This window comes from Larus michahellis, unplaced genomic scaffold (genome assembly GCF_964199755.1).
Source record: "Larus michahellis unplaced genomic scaffold, bLarMic1.1 SCAFFOLD_54, whole genome shotgun sequence".
In the NCBI taxonomy this organism is placed as follows: domain Eukaryota; kingdom Metazoa; phylum Chordata; class Aves; order Charadriiformes; family Laridae; genus Larus; species Larus michahellis.
In genome coordinates, this window is record NW_027435990.1 from 56,236 (window position 1) to 76,402 (window position 20,167).

A 20,167-nucleotide genomic window follows, 5' to 3' on the forward strand; every position below is an offset into this window, starting at 1 on the left:
CGGGGGAATTTGGGGTCTCTCCCCAAATTAGGGGACCCCCCCCCGAAGCCTGGGGGCACCCGGGGGGGTCCCAAAGGGCCTTAATGGGGGGCTTTTGGGGGGGAGGGTGTAGATTGGGATGGGGGTGTCCCTTAAATGGGGGACTCACAGAGGGGGACCCCCGAATAGGGGGTGCACCGGGGGGGTCCCGGTGTGGGGGTGCAGCGGTGGGTCCCCTCAATAGGGGCGCACTGGGGGTGGGGGGGGGTGTCTCTGAATAGGGGTGCAGCAAAGGGGCCCCCCCGGTGTTGGGGGGGCACCAAGGGGTCCCGCAGAGTAGGGGGGGGTCCCCAGTTAGGGGGGAGCGGAGCAGCCCCCCGGCGGGGGGGGGGGGGGGATGGTTGTCCCCCCGTGTTGGCGTCCCCCGGACGGGGGGGGGGGTGGTCCCCGGTTTGGGGCGCAGGGGATGATCCGGGGGGGGGGTGTCCCCCAGGGTTGGCGTCTCCCGGTGCGGGGGTGCACGATGGGGTCCCCCGGTGTGTGTGTGGGGGGGTCCCCAGTTTGGGGCGCAGGGGGCCGTCTCCCGGTTGCAGGGGGTGCGGGGTCGTCGTCGTCGTCGTCCCCCCTCTCTGACGCCCCCCTCCCCGCAGGTGCCGCCCCCCGCCCGTCCGCCGGCGCAGGCGCGGCCCCGCCCCGCCGCCCCCCCTCGCCCCCCCCCCCCCCGCTCCTCGCCGCCCCCCCCCCCCCCCACGCCATAGGGATGAGCGGCGGCGGCCGCCCGCGGGCGCAGGAGGCGTCGTCCCGCGGCGAGGCGGACGGGGAGATGCCGGCCACCGAGAAGGACCTGGCGGAGGACGCGCCCTGGAAGCGCATCCAGCAGAACACCTTCACCCGCTGGTGCAACGAGCACCTCAAGTGCGTGCAGAAGCGGGTGGGCAACCTGCAGACCGACCTGGGCGACGGGCTGCGGCTGATCGCGCTGCTGGAGGTGCTGAGCCAGAAGAAGATGGGCCGCAAGTACAACGCCCGCCCCACCTTCCGCCAGATGCAGCTGGAGAACGTCTCGGTGGCCCTGGAGTTCCTGGAGAGGGAGAACATCAAGCTGGTCTCCATCGGTGAGGACGGGGGGGGCGGGAAGGGGAGACCCCCTCCTCCGAGCCCCCCGCGGCGATGCGGAGCCTGCGGGAAGCCCCCTGCCCGGAGACACGGCGCCACGGCGGGGGGGGGGATTGGGGAGCCCCCGCTCACGATCCCCGTCGTTATGGGGGGCTTGGGGAGCCCCCGTGCTTATGGGGGGGCTTTGGGGAGCCCCCGATCCCCATCGTTATGGGGGGCTCGGGGAGCCCCCATGCTTATGGGGGGGCTTTGGGGAGCCCCCGATCCCCGTCGTTGTGGGGGGCTTGGGGAGCCCCCGCTCCCGATCCCCATCGTTATGGGGAGCTTGGGGAGCCCCCATGCTTATGGGGGGGCTTTGGGGAGCCCCCGATCCCCATCGTTATGGGGGGCTCGGGGAGCCCCCATGCTTATGGGGGGGCTTTGGGGAGCCCCCGATGCCCATCGTTATGGGGGGCTTTGGGGAGCCCCCTGTGCAGAACCCCCTCTCTATGAGGGGTTTTTGGGGAGCCCCCGCTCCCCATCTCCATCACTGTGGGGGGCTTTGGGGAGCCCCCTGCCCAGAGCCCCATGGTTGGGGGGGGCCTTTGAGGAGCCCCCCCCCTAGCCCGCATGGCCATGCAGGACCTCTGGAGAGCCGCCCCCCCAATCTCCATCGCTATGTGGGGCCTTTGAGGAACCCCCCCAATCCCTATGGCTTTGGGGAGCCCCCCCCCCCCTTCCGATCCCCATAGTAACAGGGTGCTTTTGGGGACGCTCCCCCCCCCTCGATGGAATGCTTTGAGCCCCCCCCTCCATGGAGCCCCCATGGCGATGGGCCGCCTTTGTGCCCCCTCCCCCCAACGGGACGCTTTGGGGACCCCCCCTCAGGAGCCCCCCCTTGCAGTGCGATGCCTTTGAGAGCCCCCTGCCAGCGGGAGGCCTTGGGGGTCCTCCCCCCTTTTGAGCCCCCCCCCCCCCCCCGTCTTGCCACGAGTCCCCCTTTTGGGAGACCCTCACGGGGCTCCACAGAAGACACCACCCCCCCGTTTTGGGAGCCCCTGATGGGTTCCCCCGCTCCGGGAGCCCCTCATCGGAGACCCCCGGTGGGGTCCTATGTGGGACCCCCCCCCCCCAATTCCGTATCCCCCCATTCCGGCCCCTCCCCGCCCCCTCGGCCCCATAACAAAGGCGGGGGGGGGGGGGGCGGCCGGGCCCGCTCCCATCCCAGGAATGTGGGGGGGGCGCCGGGTCCCCCCGTCCCGCCGGGGGTGGGGCCGGGGCGGGGGGGGGGGGGGGGTGGCCGCGGCCCCGCCCTGCGGTTCCCCGCATCCTGCGGGCACGGATTGCGGGGGGCCCCGCGGGGGGCCGCGCTCCCCGCCCGCCGCCGGGGCCGGGGGGGCCCCGCAGGGGGTCTGGGGGGTCCCGGGGGGTCCCCGGTGGGGCGGGGGGCGGGGGCGGGGCCGCGGGGGGGCGGGGCCTCGCTGGAGCCCGAGCCCATATAAGGCCAAAAAATGCTGGAGCGGGGGGTGGGGCCGGGGGCGGGGCCTGGGGCCCCATCCCCCACCCCGCAGCGCCTCCCCCCCCCCCCCTCGAACCCCCTCCCGCGGGGCGGGGGACCCAGGCGTCCGTTACACCCCCCCGAACCCGTAATGGGGACCCGGGTGTCCGTTACACCCCCCGTTACACCCCCCCACACCCTGATGGGGACCCGAGTGTCCGTTACACCCCCCAGAACCCCTAATGGGGACCCGGGCGTCCGTTACACCCCCCCTTACACCCCCCCCGAACGCTAACGGGGACCCGGGTGTCCGTTACACCCCCCGTTATACCCCCCTGAACCCCTAACGGGGACCCGGGCGTCTGTTACACCCCCCGTTACACCCCCCTGAACCCTTAATGGGGACCCGGGTGTCCGTTACACCCCCCTGAACCCTTAATGGGGACCCGGGCGTCCGTTACACCCCCCGTTACACCCCCCTGAAGCCTTAATGGGGACCCGGGCGTCCGTTACACCCCCCGTTACACCCCCCTGAACCCTTAATGGGGACCCGGGCGTCCGTTACACCCCCCGTTACACCCCCCTGAACCCTTAATGGGGACCCGGGCGTCCGTTACACCCCCCGTTACACCCCCCTGAACCCTTAATGGGGACCCGGGCGTCCGTTACACCCCCCGTTACACCCCCCTGAACCCTTAATGGGGACCCGGGCGTCCGTTACACCCCTCATTACACCCCCCTGAACCCTTAATGGGGACCCGGGCGTCCGTTACGCACCCCTCAAACCCCTAACGGGGACCTGGGCGTCCGTTACGCCCCCCTTTACACCCTCCTGAACGCCTACCGGGGACCTGGGCACCCAGGCCCCCCCTGTTATACGCCCCCCCCGATGAGGACCCAGGCATCCCCCTGGGGACTCTCTTGTGTCATCCCCCCCCCTCCGCTGGGAGCTGGCTCCATCCCACTCCCGGGTGCCATGTCCCCACGTGGCCCGTGTGTCCCCATGGCGCAGACGTACAGCGCCCTGTCCCCGCGCCCCCCGCCATGTCCCCCCAGCACTGGGTCCCTGTCCCCCCGGGGTGTCCCCCCAAGGTGTCCCCATCCCCCGGGGGTCTGACCCCCCCGTCCTCCAGGGGTCTGATCCCCCTGTCCCCCCATGGTGTCCCCGTCCCCCAGGGCCCCGTGGGGGTCTGACGCCATGTCCCCCTGTGGTGTCCCTGTCCCCTGGGGGTCTGGTCCCCGTCACCCTGCGACATCCTCATCTCCTGGGGGTCTGCCCCCCTGTCCCCCCATGGCGTCCCCATCCTCTGGAGCCCCGCAGGGGTCTGACTCCCTGTTCCCCCATGGTGTCCTGGGGCCCCACAGGGTCTGCCCCCCTGTCCCCCCATGGCGTCCCTGTCCTCCAGGGCCCCACAGGGTCTGCCCCCCTGTCCCCCCATGGCGTCCCCGTCCTCTGGGGCCCCACAGGGGTCTGACTCCCTGTCCCCCCATGGTGTCCCTGTCCCTGGGGCCCTGTGGGGTCTGACCCCCTGTCCCCCCATGGTGTCCCTGTCCCCTGGGGCCCCGCGGGGTCTGACCCCCTGTCCCCCCATGGCGTCCCTGTCCCCCAGGGCCCCACAGGGTCTGCCCCCCTGTCCCCCCATGGCATCCCCGTCCTCTGGTGCCCCCGCAGGGTCTGCCCCCCTGTCCCCCAGGCCCCCGCGGGGCCTGACGCCCTGTCCCGCTGTCCCCCCGCAGACAGCAAGGCCATCGTGGATGGGAACCTGAAGCTGATCCTGGGGCTGATCTGGACGCTGATCCTGCACTACTCCATCTCCATGCCCATGTGGGACGAGGAGGACGAGGAGGAGGCCAAGCGGCAGACGCCCAAGCAGCGCCTGCTGGGCTGGATCCAGAACCGCCTGCCCCAGATCCCCATCACCAACTTCAGCAAGGACTGGCAGAGCGGCCGGGCCCTGGGCGCCCTGGTCGACAGCTGCGCGCCCGGTGAGGGGACGGGGACGCGGCGGGGGTGTCCGGGGGGTGTGGGGAGGCACGGGGGGTGGCTCTGGGGGTGCATGAGGATCTGGGTGATGGCCCTGGGGGTGCATGGGGACACGGGAGGTGGCCCTGGGCGTTCATGGGGAAATAGGGGTGGCTCTGGGGGTTCATGGGGACGTGGAGGGTGGCCCTGGGGGTGCATGGGGACACAGGGAGGGGGCTCTGGGGGTTCATGGGGACATAGGGGTGGCTCTGGGGGTTCATGGGGACACGGGGACATGGCTCTAGGGTTCATGGGGATGTGGAGGATGGCCCTGGGGGTGCATAGGGACATAGGGGTGCCCCTGGGGGTGCATGGGGACACGGGGACGTTGCTCTAGAGTGCACAGGGACGTGGAGGGTGGCCCTGGGGGTGCATGGGGACACAGGGAGGGGGCTCTGGGGGTTCATGGGGACGTAGGGGTGGCTCTGGGGGTGCATGGGGACATAGGGGTGGCTCTGGGGGTTCATGGGGACGTAGGGGTGGCCCTGGGGGTGCATGGGGACACAGGGAGGGGGCTCTGGGGGTTCATGGGGACGTAGGGGTGGCCCTGGGGGTGCATGGGGACACAGGGAGGGGGCTCTGGGGGTTCATGGGGACGTAGGGGTGGCTCTGGGGGTGCATGGGGACATAGGGGTGGCTCTGGGGGTTCATGGGGACGTAGGGGTGGCCCTGGGGGTGCATGGGGACACAGGGAGGGGGCTCTGGGGGTGCATGGGGACGTAGGGGTGGCTCTGGGGGTGCATGGGGACGTAGGGGTGGCTCTGGGGGTTCATGGGGACACAGGGACGTTGCTCTAGGGTTCATGGGGACATGGAGGGTGGCCCTGGGGGTGCATGGGGACGTGGGAGGTGGCTCTGGGGTTCATGGGGACATAGGGGTGCCTCTGGGGCTGCATGGGGACATGGGGATGTGGCTCTAGGGTTCATGGGGACATGGAGGGTGGCCCTGGGGGTGCATGGGGACGCGGGAGGTGGCTCTGGGGTTCATGGGGACACGGGTGATGGCCCTGGGGGCATGCAGGGACACAGCAGGGTGGCCCTGGGGATGCACGGGGACACAGAGGGGGTGGCTCTGGGGCTTTACGGAGACGTGGGTGACGGCCTTTGGGGCAGGGGGGGACGCGGGGGGTGGCCTCGGGGTGCACAGAGACAATGTAGAACGGCGTTAGCAGGGGAGGGGACACGGGGCAGCTGTGTGTCCCCCCCCTCTTCCCTGCTGGTGACCGTGCGCCCCGTCCGTCCCCGCAGGGCTGTGCCCCGACTGGGACTCGTGGGACCCCAGCAAGCCCGTGGACAACGCGCGGGAGGCCATGCAGCAGGCCGACGAGTGGCTGGGCATCCCCCAGGTGGGCAGGGGGGGCTCAAACCCTCTCGGTGGGGGGGAGCCGGGTGTCCCGGAGCAGCCCGGTGACCCCCCCCCTCCGTGTGTCCCACCTCAGGTGATCACCCCCGAGGAGATCGTGGACCCCAACGTGGACGAGCACTCGGTCATGACCTACCTGTCGCAGTTCCCCAAGGCCAAGCTCAAGCCGGGGGCCCCCCTGCGCCCCAAACTCAACCCCAAGAAGGCCCGAGCCTACGGCCCCGGTGAGGGGGGGCCCCCCCCTTCCTTCCCCATGGGGCTGCGGGACCCCCCCCGTCTCCTGCCTGCCCCTCAGCCGTTTTGGGGGTCGCGCTCTGGTTTTTACGACATTGTGGGGCTGGACCCGGTTCCCTGCAGACTCTGGTCCCCTCCCCATGTGCTATAGGGCCTTGGGGACCTGCCCTGTGCCCTATAGGTCCGGGGATCCCCCTCTTTCTTACAGAGCTGGGGGGTGCCACCCTATGGATCGGGGTTACCTATAGATTTGGGGCATTTCCCATTCCCTATAGAGCCATTTCCCATTCCCTATGGATGTGGGGGATCCCCCTGTTCCCAGCGGGGCTGTGGGGCAGATCCCTGTTCCCCATAGGACCGCTCGCTATGGGGCTGGGACCGCCGTCGGGGGTGGGGGGGCCGGGACCCCCGTGGGGCTGACGGTGGGTCCCGCAGGCATCGAGCCCACGGGGAACATGGTGAAGCAACGGGCCGAGTTCACGGTGGAGACGATCAGCGCGGGGCAGGGGGACGTGCTGGTGTACGTGGAGGACCCCGCCGGGCACCGCGAGGAGGTGGGCACGGGGCTGGGGGGGGCCGGGGGGGCTGGGGAGGGGTCCGTGGGGTGACGTGGGGTGCTGCGGGTGAGCGGGAGATCCTGGTGTCCCCGAAGGACCACGGACCTGGAGGTTGGTTCAGGGCTGGGGGGGGGAGTCCGTCAGCTGGGGTGGGGGCTCTGGGGGTGGGAGGTGGGTCCCTGTGGGGTTTCGTGGGGACTCCAGGGGGGGTTGTATGGCTTTTGGGGCCCCCCCGGGGGGTCTCACAGCTCGGTTCCCCCCCCCTCCGCAGGCTAAAGTGGTGGCCAACAACGACAAGAACCGGACGTTCTCCGTCTCCTACGTTCCCAAAGTCACCGGCGTGCACAAGGTGGGGCTGGGGGGGCCTTTGTGGGGACTTGGGGGCCCGGGAGTGTTTTAGGGGGGTCCTGAGGCATTTTGGGGCCCCTCGGGCTGGTTTGGGCCCTGTTGTGCTGCTCTTTTTTTTTTTTTTTTTTTCTTTTTTTTTTCTTTTTGAGGTCTAGAGTGAGAATTTTGAGGTTTTGGGGCGGGTTTGGGGCCTCCGTGAGGTTTTGGGGCCACCAGGGAGGTTCCTGGGGCCTCCGGTGAGGTTCTCTGCTCCCCACCCCCCGTTTTCGGGGCCCCCCCCCCGCAGGTGACGGTGCTCTTCGCGGGGCAGCACATCGCCAAGAGCCCCTTCGAGGTGCAGGTGGGGCGGGCGGCGGGCGACGCCGGCCGGGTGACGGCGCAGGGCCCCGGCATCGAGCCCCTGGGCAACGTGGCCAACAAGAGCACCTACTTCGAGATCTTCACCGCCGGTGAGCCCCGGGGGGGGCTCCGGGGGGGGCTCGAGGGGTTTTGGGGGGCTCATGGGGGGTTTGGGGAGGCTCTGGGGGAGTTGGGGGGGCATTGGGGGGACTCGGGGGGGGGGCTCTGGAGGGTGTTGGGGAGATCTGAGGGGGGTCAGGGGGGCTCCGGGGGTTTTGGGAGGCTTTGAGGAGGCTCTGGGGGGGTCAGGGAGGTTTTGGGGGGGGCTCTGGGGGGTCGTGGGGAGGCTGGAGGGAACTGGGGGGATCGGGTCGGGGGTGGCGCGTCCCCACGGGGCAGGGCGAGCGTGAGGGGCCGCGTCCCCCTCGGGGGGGTGGCCGTGGCCGTGGGGGGGGGGGGGGCATCGTGTCCCCCCGCCCCCCCGGTGACGCGTTGTCGGGGGGCAGGCGCGGGGCCGGGCGAGGTGGAGGTCTCCATCGTGGACCCCAGCGGGCGGCGGGGGACGGTGGAGGCGACGCTGGAGCCCCGCGGGGACGGCACCTACCGCTGCTCCTACCGCCCCACGGCCGAGGGGCCCCACGCCGTCCACGTGGCCTTCGGGGGGGCCCCCATCCCCAAGAGCCCCTTCAACGTCAACGTGGGGCAGGGTGAGCCCCGGGGGGCTGCCTGTGCCCCCCCCACCTCCTCCATGTGGGGGTCTCTGGCCCTCAGCCCCCCCAGGCTGGGGGTCTCTCTCCTGCTGTCCCCCCAGCTCGGGGGTCTCTGTCCTTCCCAGCTCGGGGACCTCTGTCCCCCCAACTTGGGGGTCTCTGTTTCCCCCTCAACTGTGGGGTCTCTGTGTGTCCCCCCACAAGTTGGGGGTCTCTGTCCCCTCCGGACTTGGGGGTCTCTGTCCTGCTGCCCCCCCACTCGGGGCTCTGCGTTCTCCTCCCCTCCAAGCTGGGGGGGGGTCTCTGTCCTTCCCAGCTCGGGGGGTCTCTGCGCTTCTGCCCCCCAACTCGGGGGGGGTGGGTGTTTCTGTGCTTCTGCCCCACCCCGGGCCCTTGTGGGGGGGTCTCTGCCCCCCCACGCGGGGGGCCCGGGGCTGTCGCTGCAGGGGGGTCTCGGCCCCCCGTGACTCTGCTCTGTCTCTCTCCGCCTCTCCTGCTCCTTCTGCCCGTCTGTCCGGGAAGCGCCGGCCGGGGTCCTCGCGGGTGACCCGCTGACGGTACGGGGGGGCGCGGGGGGGGTCTCCCGGACACCTGGGTCCCTCCTCCTCCTCCCCTCTTCCAACCCCCCAGTCCCCACGGCGCCCTTTGGGGTGCTCCCGGATGCCCGCGTGTGGGGGTGCCCCCGGCTGCCTGGGTCCTTTTTGGACCCTCTCCCCATGGTGTGTACCCCAATGCGGGTTTGGGGGTCCCCCCCCAGACGCCTGGGTCCCCCTCTCCCCCCAGCGTGCCCCCCGCATTGCATGGGGCGCTGCCCCCTATCCCTCTCCCCCTCCAGCCCCTGCCCTCGGGGTGGCATTTGGGGTCCCCCCCCCCGGATGCCAGCATCCCCTCCCACTCCCAGCCCGTGCCCCGGGGAGGGGTGGGGTGGGGTGTGTGTTTTGGGGGTCCCCGGCTGGCGGGGCCCCCCCTGACCCTCTCCCCACAGCCTGCAACCCTTCGGCGTGCCGCGCCGTGGGGCGGGGGCTGCAGCCCAAGGGGCTGCGGGTGAAGGAGACGGCGGATTTCAAGGTGTACACCAAGGGGGCCGGCAGCGGGGAGCTCAAAGTCACCGTCAAGGGCCCCAGTGAGTCCGGGGGGGGCTCCCCTCTTTTGGGGGGGGGGAGGGAGGGCGGTTTGGGAGTGCCTTGGGGGATTTGGGGCACCCTGAGGGGCTGGGGGGTACCCAGACGCAGCCCTTCCCCCCCCTATTCAAGGGGGTGTTGGGGGCACTGGGGAGGGTGTGGGGCTTGGGTGGGAATCTGGGGTTTTGGGGGGAATCTGGGGTTTTAGGGGGGGATCAGGGGGTTTGGGAGGGGGGAATGGTCCCTGGGGTTTTGGGGAGGGGAATGCGGGGTTTTAGGGGGGGGTCCCTGGGGTTTTGGGGAGGGGAATGCGGGGTTTTAGGGGGGGGTCCCTGGGGTTTTGGGGAGGGGAATGCGGGGTTTTAGGGGGGGGTCCCTGGGATTTTGGGGAGGGGAATGCGGGGTTTTAGGGGGGGGTCCCTGGGGTTTTGGGGAGGGGAATCCGGGGTTTTAGGGGGGGGTCCCTGGGGTTTTGGGGAGGGGAATCCAGGGTTTTAGGGGGGGGTCCCTGGGGTTTTGGGGAGGGGAATACAGGGTTTTAGGGGGGGATCCCTGGGTTTTGGGGAGGGGAATGCGGGGTTTTAGGGGGGGATCAGGGGGTTTGGGGTGAGGGTGGTCCCTGGGGTTTCGGGGAGGGGAATGCGGGGTTTTGGGGGCGCCCCCCTGACGCGTGCCCCACAGAGGGCACGGAGGCGGTGAAGCAGAAGGACCTCGGGGACGGCGTCTTTGGCTTCGAGTACTTCCCCACCGCGCCGGGGACCTACACGGTGACGATCACCTGGGGGGGGCAGCACATCCCCCGCAGGTGAGCGCTGGGGGGCGCTGGGAGGGACTGGGGGGCACTGGGCGTGGGGGTAGTGTGGCCCCCCCCAGCCCGGGAGCCAGCCACCGTCACGGGCTGCGCCATCCTCAGTGCCGGGGCTGGCGTCGTTTGGGGGTCTGGGCTGTTTTGGGGAGGGGGGGGCTGTGCCTGTAGTAGGGCCCTGCCCCAACCCGCCCCCCCCGCCACGTGTGTCCCCCCCCAGCCCCTTCGAGGTGAAGGTGTCCCCCGAGAGCGGCAGCCAGAAGGTCCGGGCCTGGGGGCCTGGCCTGGAGGGGGGCGTCGTGGGCAAGTCGGCCGACTTCGTGGTGGAGGCCATCGGCGACGATGTCGGCACCCTCGGTGAGGGACGGGGGGGCTTGGGGGGGGTCCTGGGGGGGCGGCGACCTCCCGGGGGCTGCTGGGGAGCGCTCCTGGGGGGTTTGGGGGGCCTGGGGTCTTCCCCGGGGTCCTTCTGGGGGCTTTGGGATGCCTTAGGGGGCTCAAGGAGGCTTTTGGGGGGGGGCTCTGGGGGGTTAGGAGGCTCCTGGAGGGGCTTGGGGGGGGGAATTGAGGCCTCAGGGGGGTATTGGGGGGCCCTGGGGGGCTACTGGGGGGCTCCAGCGGTTTTGGGGTGTCCAGAGAGTCTTTGGAATCTCTCAGAGGCCCCTTTGGGGTTGTATTGGGGGGGGGAATCTCTGAGAGGCCTCCTGGGCAATTCTGGGGGTTTTGGGGGGGCTTTGGGGTCTCTGAGGGGTCTCAGGGGCTCCTCTGGGGATTTTGGGGGGGCTTTGGGATCTCTGAGGGGCCTCGGGGGCTCCTCTGGGGATTTGGGGGGGGCTTTGGGATCTCTGAGGGGTCTCGGGGGCTCCTTTGAGGGTTTTGGGGGGGTTTTTGGGGTCTCTGAGGGGCCTCGGGGGCTCCTCTGGGGATTTGGGGGGGGCTTTGGGATCTCTGAGGGGTCTCGGGGGCTCCTTTGAGGGTTTTGGGGGGGTTTTTGGGGTCTCTGAGGGGCCTCGGGGGCTCCTCTGGGGATTTTGGGGACGCTTTGGGGTCTCTGAGGGGTCTCGGGGGCTCCTTTGGGGGTTTCGGGGGTGCTTTGGGGTCTCCGTAGCCCCTCGCCGGGCTCTGCGTGTCCCAGCCGTGTCGAGGGCTGATGGCGGCCGTGGGGCTCGGCGCCCCAGCTCTTCGTGGACCCCCGGGGGGGTGTTTTGGAGCGCCCTGACCCCCCCCAACCCCCCCCCTTGTTCCCCCCCGCCCAGGTTTCTCGGTGGAGGGTCCCTCGCAGGCCAAGATCGAGTGCGACGACCGCGGGGACGGCTCCTGCGACGTGCGGTACTGGCCCCAGGAGCCGGGCGCCTACGCCGTCCACGTGCTCTGCGACAACGAGGACATCCGCCGCAGCCCCTTCATGGCCGACATCCGCCCCGCGCCCCGAGACTCCTTCCCCGAGAAGGTTTGGGGGAACCCCCCCGCACCCCCTCAGCGACACATCCCCCCCCCCAACTGCCGGGGAGCCCCCCCGTAACCCCTCTGCCCGTCCCCCCCCCCTCCTTCCTCAGGTCAAAGCCCACGGGCCGGGGCTGGAGAAGACGGGGGTGGCCGTCAACAAACCCGCCGAGTTCACGGTGGACGCCAAAAACGGGGGGAAGGGACCCCTCAAAGTGCAGATGCAGGTGAGGGGGGGGGGCACGGCACAGGAGGGGGGGGCCTGTTGGGGGGGTTTGGGGGGCACCCTCCCGGGTAGGGCAGATTTGGGGGATTTATGTGGTTTTGGAAGGACTTGGGAGCCCGGGCGCAGGGGAGGCGGCGCAGGGAGGGTTTGGGGGGGGGCTGTGGGGGGGTTGGGGTGCCGCTGGGGGGGTGTGGGGGCGCAGCCCCAGTTAGGATGAGGTACAAGGGGGTTTTGGGGGGGCGCTGCGAGGATTTGGGAGCCCCAGCGTAGAGGCGGTGTCGCTGGGGGGGCCGCGGGGTGGATCTGGAGGCCCAGTGGTGGAGAAGGGGGGGGGGGGGGATTTGGGGGGGCTCAGGGTGGGTTTTGGGGGTGCTGACTCCCCCCCCCGCGCCGTGTCCTCCCCCCGCAGGACGCAGAGGGCAACCCCGTGGACGTCTCCGTCAAGGACAACGGCAACGGCACCTACAGCTGCTCCTACGTCCCCAAGAAGCCCCTCAAGCACACGGCCATGGTGTCCTGGGGGGGCGTGAACATCCCCCAGAGCCCCTTCCGGGTGAGGGGGGGGTCCCCAAAACCTTGGGGGGGGGTGTGTCTTGGCTGCCCTGGGGGGGCAGCGGGCCTGACCCCCACCCCCCCAATCCCGCAGGTGGGCGTGGGGGCCGGCAGCCACCCCCACAAGGTGAAGGTCTACGGCCCCGGCGTGGCCAAGACGGGGCTGAAGGCCCACGAGCCCACCTACTTCACCGTGGACTGCACCGAGGCCGGGCAGGGTGAGCCCCGGGGGGCAGCGAGGGGGTTTGGGGGGCTGGGGGGGGGCAGCGAGGGGGTTTGGGGGGCTGGGGGGGGCAGGGAGGGGGTTTGGAGGGATGAAGGGGGGCTTGGGGAGGGCTGGGGCAGGCAGAAGGGTGTCTGTGGGGTGGCAGGAGGGTCCGTGGGGGAGTTTGGGGGTGCCAGAGGATCCCTGGGGGGGGTTGGGGGGCTGGGGGAGGAATTGGGTGTCTGGGGAGGGGGCTCGGGGGGGTTAGGGGGTGCCGGAGGGCTGGGGCAGGCAGGGGGTGTCTGTGGGGTGGCGGGAGTGGGTGCTGGGGTTTGGGGCTGTCAGAGGGTCTCTGGGGGTGTTTCGGGGGTACCCGAGGGTCCCGGGGGGGTTTTGGGGTGCTGATGACCCCCCCGGGATGCCCCTCTCCCCCCCCCAGGGGACGTGAGCATCGGGATCAAGTGCGCCCCGGGGGTGGTGGGCCCGGCCGAGGCCGACATCGACTTCGACATCATCCGCAACGACAACGACACCTTCACCGTGCGCTACACCCCCCGCGGCCCCGGCGCCTACACCATCATGGTGCTCTTCGCCGACCAGGTGGGGACGGGGGAGGAGGGGGGTGGGCGGGGTGTCCCCCACGAGGGGTTTTGGGGTGCGGGGGGGCTGATTTTGGGGTCCCTCCCCGCAGGCCACCCCCACCAGCCCCATCCGGATCAAGGTCGACCCCTCGCACGACGCCAGCAAGGTGAAGGCGGAGGGACCCGGCCTCAGCCGCTCCGGTGAGTTGGGCAGTGCCATGGTGGGGGTGGGGGGGTCCCGGCAGGGATTTGGGGATTCCCCCCACCCCCCTCCCCCCTCACCGTCTGCCCCCCCGCAGGTGTGGAGCTGGGGAAGCCCACCCACTTCACGGTGAACGCCAAGGCGGGGGGACGGGCCCCCCTGGACGTGCAGGTGACGGGGCCCGGGAAGGGAGAGGCCGTGCGGGACCTGGAGGTGATCGACAACCACGACGGCACCCACACCGTCAAGTACACCCCCCTGCAGCAGGTACGGGGGGGCACCCCCCACTACACCCCCCACTACACCCCCCTGCAGCAGGTACGGGGAGGGGGCACCCCAAAATCCCCACACCCGTCACCAAAATGCCCCCTCCTGTTGCAATGTGGGGGCCCCGACCCCCATCTGTGCAGCGCTGGGGGCGGGGGGGGCCGTGTCCCCCTCTGCCATCCCTGGCGTGGGGGGCACCCCCGCAGTCACACCACCCCCTCTCTCTTCCCCCCCCCCCCCCCAGGGTAATTTGGGGGTGTCGGTGACCTACGGGGGCGACCCCATCCCCAAGAGCCCCTTCACGGTGGGGGTGGCCCCCACCCTCGACCTGGGCAAGATCAAGATCTCCGGCCTGGACGACAGTACGGTGGGGGGGTCCCTGGGGGGGGCACTCAGAAGCCCCTTTTAGGGGGGGCTCGGGGGCTGGGGGGGGCTTGTGGGGTGGGGGAGCCAGGGGTGGTTTGGGGATGGGGGCGTCCTACGGGGCTGGGGGCAATTCTGGGGGGACAGATGGGGGAATGAGGGTGGTTGGGGGGGGGGAGGTTTGGGGGGCACCCTCCCCTGAGAGGATTTTGGGTGGGGGGTTTGGGGGCTCCCTCCCCATAGAAAATTTGGGGTGGAGGGGTTTGGGGGCTCCCTCCCCTGAGAGGATTTTGGGTGGGGGGTTTGGGGGCTCCCTCCCCATAGAGGAATTGGGGGGCGGGGCGGGGTGTTTTCCGTTGGGTGTTTACTTTGGGAGTGGGGTGTTTTCGGCAGGGGGGAGCCCCCATTGTGGGGCTCGCCCCCCTGAGCAGGCTGCGGTTGTGTTTCCCCCCCCCGCCCCATCCCGCAGAGCTGGAGGTGGGGAAGGACCAGGAGTTCACGGTGAAGTCCAAGGGCGCGGGGGGCCAGGGCAAGGTGGGGGCCAAGATCACGGCCCCCTCCCGCAAGCCGGTGCCCTGCACGGTGGAGCCGGGGCTGAGCCCCGACAACAGCCTGGTGCGCTTCATCCCCCGCGAGGAGGGGCCCTACCAGGTGGAGGTCACCTACGACGGCGTCCCCGTCCCCGGCAGCCCCTTCCCCGTCGAGGCCGTGCCCCCCACCGACCCCTCCAAGGTGGGTCCGGGCCCCCCTGCCGCTCCCCCCACGGCATGGGGAGAGGGGGGTGCCGTGGGTCTGGTTTGGGGAATGGGGGGGGGTCCCCAGGGGATGGGGGGTGCCGTGGGTCTGGTTTGGGGAATGGGGGGGGGTCCCCAGGGGATGGGGGGTGCCGTGGGTCTGGCTTGGGGAATGGGGGGGTCCCCAAGGGATGGGGGGTGCCGTGGGTCTGGTTTGGGGAATGGGGGGGGTCCCCAGGGGATGGGGGGTGCCGTGGGTCTGGTTTGGGGAATGGGGGGGTCCCCAAGGGATGGGGGGTGCCGGGGGGGGGGTCTGCTTTTGGGATAGGGAGCCCCAGGATGGAGATGGGGATGGGGGGGTTCCCCAGGGGACGGGGAGGGGGGGCACGGTAAGGGTGGTTGGGGTCCTCGGTAAGGGGGCGTCCCTGCTTACGGGGGGGTCCCCAAGGGTTGGGTGTCCGTAGTGGGAGCGCGTCCCCGGTGATGGGGGACCCCGATAAGGGCGTGTCCCCGGTGAGGGGGGTCCCCAGGGGCTGGGGGGGCCCAGTAAGAGCGTGCCCGTGGTGACGGGGGTCCCCGATCAGAGCAGCCCCCGGGGGCCGGGCAGTCGCCGGCACCACGCCTCCCCTCTAAGGGGGGTCCCCGCCATCCGGGGGGTCCCCAGCAAGGCCCCCCCCGCCCAACGCGGTGGCCGCTCTCCCCGCAGGTTCGCGCCTTCGGGCCAGGGCTGCAGGGGGGGCTGGCCGGGGTGCCGGCCCCCTTCACCATCGACACCAAGGGGGCGGGCACGGGGGGCCTGGGGCTGACGGTGGAGGGTCCCTGCGAGGCCAAGATCGAGTGCCTGGACAACGGGGACGGCACCTGCTCCGTCTCCTACCTGCCCACCGAGCCCGGCGACTACAACATCAACATCCTCTTCGCCGGCGCCCACGTCCCCGGCTCCCCCTTCCGCGCCCCCGTCCGCGCCCCCTTCGACGCCTCCAAGGTGACGTGCTCGGGGCCGGGGCTAGAAGGTGCCACGGCCGGGCAACCGGGCCACTTCCGCGTGGACTGCAGCCGGGCCGGCACGGCCGAGCTGACCATCGGCATCACCTCGGAAGCGGGGGCCCGCGCCGAGGTGCGGGTGGAGGATAACGGCGACGGCACCTACACCATCGCCTACACCCCGCTCAGCCCCGGCGTCTACACCATCACCGTGGAGTACGGCGGGCAGCCCGTCCCCCACTTCCCCAGCAAGGTCCGGGTGGAGCCGGCCGTCGACACCGCCGGCGTCAAGGTCTACGGCCCCGGCGTGGAGGGCAAGGGTGAGCGCGGGGCCGGGGGGGACGCCGGGGACGCCGGGAGGGGGTGCAGCCGCCCTGACACATGTGTGTGTGTGTGTGTGTCCCCGCCGTCCCCCAGGCGTGTTCAGGGAGGCGGTGACGGAGTTCGACGTGGACGCCCGGGCGCTGAGCAAAACCGGGGGCCCCCATGTGAAGACGCGGGTGTCCAACCCCTCGGGGAACGTCACCGAGACCTTCGTGGAGGACCGGGGCGACGGCACCTACCACGTGGAGTACACTCCCTACGAGGAAGGTGAGGCGCTGGGGGGTGCGTGGGGACGGGGGACACGGCCCCCGCCGCCTCGGGGTGACGTCCTCGCTGTCCCCACCGTCCCCAGGGGTGCACACGGTGGACGTGAGCTACGGCGGCAGCCCGGTGCCGCACAGCCCCTTCCGCGTCCCCGTCACCGAGGGCTGCGACCCGGCCCGCGTCCGCGTCCACGGCCCCGGCATCCAGAGCGGCACCACCAACCAGCCCAACAAGTTCACCGTGGAGACCCGGTGAGACCCCCCCCGCCGTCGTCACCAGCACCCCCGTACCCCACACGCCCCCCTCCCCGCTCCCCTGCACCCTCCTCCGCCCCAAGTCTTCTTCCCGGCTCCCCCGAAATCCATCGCGGGTGCCCCAGCTCTGCCCGTAGGCGCCTTTCCCCGCCCAGATCCTTCTGCTGGTGTCCCCTGGAACAGCCCCTTCCCCCAAATCCTCCCCCTGGTGTCCCCTAAATCCTCCCCGCACCCCAAATCCTCCCCCTGGTGTCCCCTAAGTCCTCCCCGTTCCCCAAATCCTCCCCCTGGTGTCCTCTAAATCCTCCCCGTTCCCCAAATCCTTCTCCCGGTGTCCCCTAAATCCTCCCCATCCCCCAGATCCTCCCCCTCGTGTCCCCTAAATCCTCCCCGTTCCCCAGATCCTCCCCGTGGTGTCCCCTAAATCCTCCCTGTTCCCCAAATTCTCCCCCTCGTGTCCCCTAAATCCTCCCATACCCCAGATCCTCCCCCTCGTGTCCCCTAAATCCTCCCTGTACCCCGAGTCCTCTCTCTATTCCCCCCCCAAACCTCCCTGTACCCTAAACGCTCCCCCCAGAGCCCCCTAAACTTCCCCCCCCGGTACCATCCAGCCCCTCCTGGGGACCGGGGGGGTTTGGGGGTGCCCCAGCTGACCCCCCGCTCCCCCCGCCCCAGGGGTGCTGGCACGGGGGGGCTGGGCCTGGCAGTGGAGGGTCCCTCGGAGGCCAAGATGTCCTGCACGGACAACAAGGACGGGAGCTGCTCGGTGGAGTACGTCCCCTACGAGCCGGGCACCTACAGCCTCAACGTCACCTACGGCGGCCACCAGGTCCCCGGTGAGCGCTGGGGGGGTGCCGGGGGAAACCGGCGCGAGGGAGGTGGCTACGTCGCCCCCCCCACCACCACGCTCACGGCCCCCCCCCGCGCCCCCAGGGAGCCCCTTCAAGGTGCCGGTGACGGACGTGGTGGACTCGTCCAAGGTGAAGTGCGCGGGGCCGGGGCTGACGCCGGGCGCGGTGAGAGCCAACGTGCCCCAGACCTTCACCGTCGACACCAGCAAGGCCGGCGTCGCCCCCCTGGACGTTAAGGTCCAGGGCCCCAAAGGTCAGTGGTGGGGGGGGCGGGGCGTAGGGGGCTGGGGGCACCCCTGTTTCGGGGCTGGGGGGCGTTTGGGGTACCCCTGATCCGAGGGGGGAGCTGGTACAAAGGGTGCCCCACGGGGGCTGTGTTGGCTCAGGGTTTGGGGGGCTCTTGGGGGTGCCCTGGGGGGCCCCAAACCGCCCCTGGGGGGCCTTAGGGTGCCCAAAGGGATGTCACAGGAGACGTCGGGGTGCCCCGGGGGCTCTCGGGGTGCCCCGGGGGACGTCACAGGGAGCCCCGGGGCACTGAGTGGGGAGTCGCGGGGTGCCCGGTGAGGTACCGCCGGGGTCTTGGGGCGCCACAGGGAGTCTCAGGGCTCCCTGTAGGGTCTTGGGGCGCCCCAGGGAGCACTGCAGGGGTGCCGTGGGGAGCGTCGGGGTGCACCAAGAGGTCTGGGGGTGCCCTGACCCCCCCACCGCCCCCAGGCGTGGTGGAGCCCGTGGACGTGGCGGACAACGGGGACGGGACGCAGCGGGTCAGTTACGTCCCCTCCCGCGAAGGGCCCTACACCATCTCGGTGCGCTACGGCGACGAGGAGGTGCCCCGCAGGTGAGGAGGGGGGACACGGCGGAGCCGGGGGGGTGCTGGGGGTTTTTGGGGGGCCGGTCTGACGCCCCTCACGCCCCTCTCTCTCAGCCCCTTCAAGGTGAAGGCGCTGCCCACGCATGACGCCAGCAAGGTGAAGGCGAGCGGCCCCGGGCTGAACACCACGGGGGTGCCCGCCAGCCTCCCCGTGGAGTTCACCATCGACGCCAAGGACGCCGGCGAGGGGCTGCTGGCCGTCCAGATCACGGTGGGCCGCGGGGCTGGGGCTGGGGGGGGACACGCTGCGGTGGGGGGGGCGACCGGGCCGCTGACTTGCGCCTCCCTGCAGGACCCCGAGGGCAAGCCCAAGAAGGCGACGATCCGGGACAACCAGGACGGCACCTACACCGTGTCCTACGTCCCCGACATGACGGGGCGTTACACCATCCTCATCAAGTACGGGGGGGACGAGATCCCCTACTCCCCCTACCGCATCCGCGCCGTGCCCGCCGGCGACGCCAGCAAGTGCACCGTCACCGGTAAGCGCCGCCGCTGGTGTTGGGGGCCGGGGGGGGGGACGGGACACAACACGGGGACACCCACCGCCCGCTTCCAGCCGAGTCACCGCGGGCCGGGGCTGGGGGGGACACACAGGGCGAGCGGGGAGGGCGGTGGGGGGCACGGGGAGGGGGGGCGGGGGGGTCTCACCACGTGTGTCTCACTGGATTTCTTGCTTCTCTGCCCACCCCACGTCCCATCCCCCCCCCACCCCTTCCCTGCGTTCCCCCCACCCCACCCCACCCCCCCCCGCCACGCTGTAGTCTCCATCGGAGGTCACGGCTTAGGTAAGCTCACGGCATGGCTCGCTTGGCGTCGGGGCGCACGCCTCACCCCCTCCCCGCACCCCAAAACTACCCCCCCCTGCCCCCCCCCCCGCCCCCCCGGCGAGGGGCCGGGGCCTCATTTTGGGGGACCCTCGGGCCCCGTTTACTACCGGGGGCACCTTAAGTTGTGGAGGGGTCCCCCCGACCTCGTTAAATGGTGAGGGGCCCCCCCAGACTTCATATCTGGGCCCCCCCCTCCCCCCCAGCATCATTTTAACAATCAGGGTTCTCTCTTAATTGGGGGGGTCCAGACCTTGTTCAACATGGGGGGACCCCTCAATTCTGCTCGCTCTCGGGGGCCCCCCTCAGTCCAATATCAGGGGCCCCCTTTGGCCCTGCCCTAATTACGGGGCATCCCCCCAACCTCGTTAATCGGGGGGGGGGGGGATGGTGGGGGGGCCCCTTGTGCCCGCAGCCTGAACGTTTTGGGGGGGTCCCTGGCTCGGCCCGTTGTCATTGGGGACCCCCCATCGCTGGGGGCTCCCCTGGCCCCACACGGGTCCCGGGGCGTTTGGGGGTGCCTGGCTGCCCCCAGGGGCAGAGGGGACCCCCACAATGAGGGTGTGGGATGGGGGGGGGGGGGTCCATGCCTCGTTAACGCCTAATTGTCCCCCTTCCCGTGGCGCGGCGCGAGTTTCCCCGTGCTCAGCCCGCCCGGGGGGCTCAGGTCGACCCCAGCCTCGGGGGGTGGGCAGCACCGGCGGGGCGCGCGGGGCCGGTTTGGGGGTGCCTCCCCCCCACCCCGGGGCGGGCAGTCACCCCCCCCCCCCTCCCCGTCAGGAGCGGGCATCGGCCCCACCATCCAGATCGGGGAGGAGACGGTGATCACGGTGGACGCCAAGGCGGCCGGCAAGGGCAAGGTGACCTGCACCGTCTGCACCCCCGACGGCTCCGAGGTGGACGTGGACGTGGTGGAGAACCCCGACGGCACCTTCGACATCTTCTACACCGCCCCCCAGCCCGGCAAGTACGTCATCTGCGTGCGCTTCGGCGGCGAGCACATCCCCAACAGCCCCTTCCAGGTCATGGTGAGTGCGCCGGGGGCGTCGCACGGGGGGGAGCGTGCCAGGTCGGGGGGGGGGGGCGTGCGAGGCGGTGGGCAGCGTGCGACGGGAGGTCGCGGGCAGGCAGCGCGCGGGGCACGCGTC

At 71.0% G+C, this 20,167-nt stretch overlaps 1 protein-coding gene across 2 annotated transcripts in view; it reads left to right on the forward strand.

Moving 5' to 3' along the window:
• Positions 1-699: 699 nt before the first annotated feature.
• The window catches only part of FLNA (filamin A), a 33,139-nt gene continuing 13,671 nt past the window's right edge, over positions 700-20,167 (forward strand). The window contains exons 1-30 of one of the 2 annotated variants that reach the window (XM_074571415.1): positions 700-1,094; positions 4,310-4,558; positions 5,843-5,940; positions 6,034-6,181; positions 6,627-6,745; positions 7,020-7,097; positions 7,383-7,545; positions 7,942-8,142; positions 9,131-9,268; positions 9,948-10,071; positions 10,292-10,428; positions 11,328-11,521; positions 11,628-11,741; positions 12,150-12,293; positions 12,387-12,510; positions 12,937-13,097; positions 13,189-13,279; positions 13,378-13,547; positions 13,792-13,909; positions 14,380-14,642; positions 15,351-15,948; positions 16,046-16,219; positions 16,305-16,467; positions 17,146-17,306; positions 17,404-17,574; positions 18,036-18,159; positions 18,247-18,403; positions 18,485-18,674; positions 18,957-18,980; positions 19,800-20,047. In XM_074571415.1, the coding sequence (XP_074427516.1) occupies positions 740-1,094; positions 4,310-4,558; positions 5,843-5,940; positions 6,034-6,181; positions 6,627-6,745; positions 7,020-7,097; positions 7,383-7,545; positions 7,942-8,142; positions 9,131-9,268; positions 9,948-10,071; positions 10,292-10,428; positions 11,328-11,521; positions 11,628-11,741; positions 12,150-12,293; positions 12,387-12,510; positions 12,937-13,097; positions 13,189-13,279; positions 13,378-13,547; positions 13,792-13,909; positions 14,380-14,642; positions 15,351-15,948; positions 16,046-16,219; positions 16,305-16,467; positions 17,146-17,306; positions 17,404-17,574; positions 18,036-18,159; positions 18,247-18,403; positions 18,485-18,674; positions 18,957-18,980; positions 19,800-20,047 (5,199 nt within the window). In that variant the 5' untranslated portion in view covers positions 700-739. The remainder of the gene's footprint in view (positions 1,095-4,309; positions 4,559-5,842; positions 5,941-6,033; positions 6,182-6,626; positions 6,746-7,019; positions 7,098-7,382; positions 7,546-7,941; positions 8,143-9,130; positions 9,269-9,947; positions 10,072-10,291; positions 10,429-11,327; positions 11,522-11,627; positions 11,742-12,149; positions 12,294-12,386; positions 12,511-12,936; positions 13,098-13,188; positions 13,280-13,377; positions 13,548-13,791; positions 13,910-14,379; positions 14,643-15,350; positions 15,949-16,045; positions 16,220-16,304; positions 16,468-17,145; positions 17,307-17,403; positions 17,575-18,035; positions 18,160-18,246; positions 18,404-18,484; positions 18,675-18,956; positions 18,981-19,799; positions 20,048-20,167) is intronic. The other variant, XM_074571416.1, reaches the window with a different exon arrangement.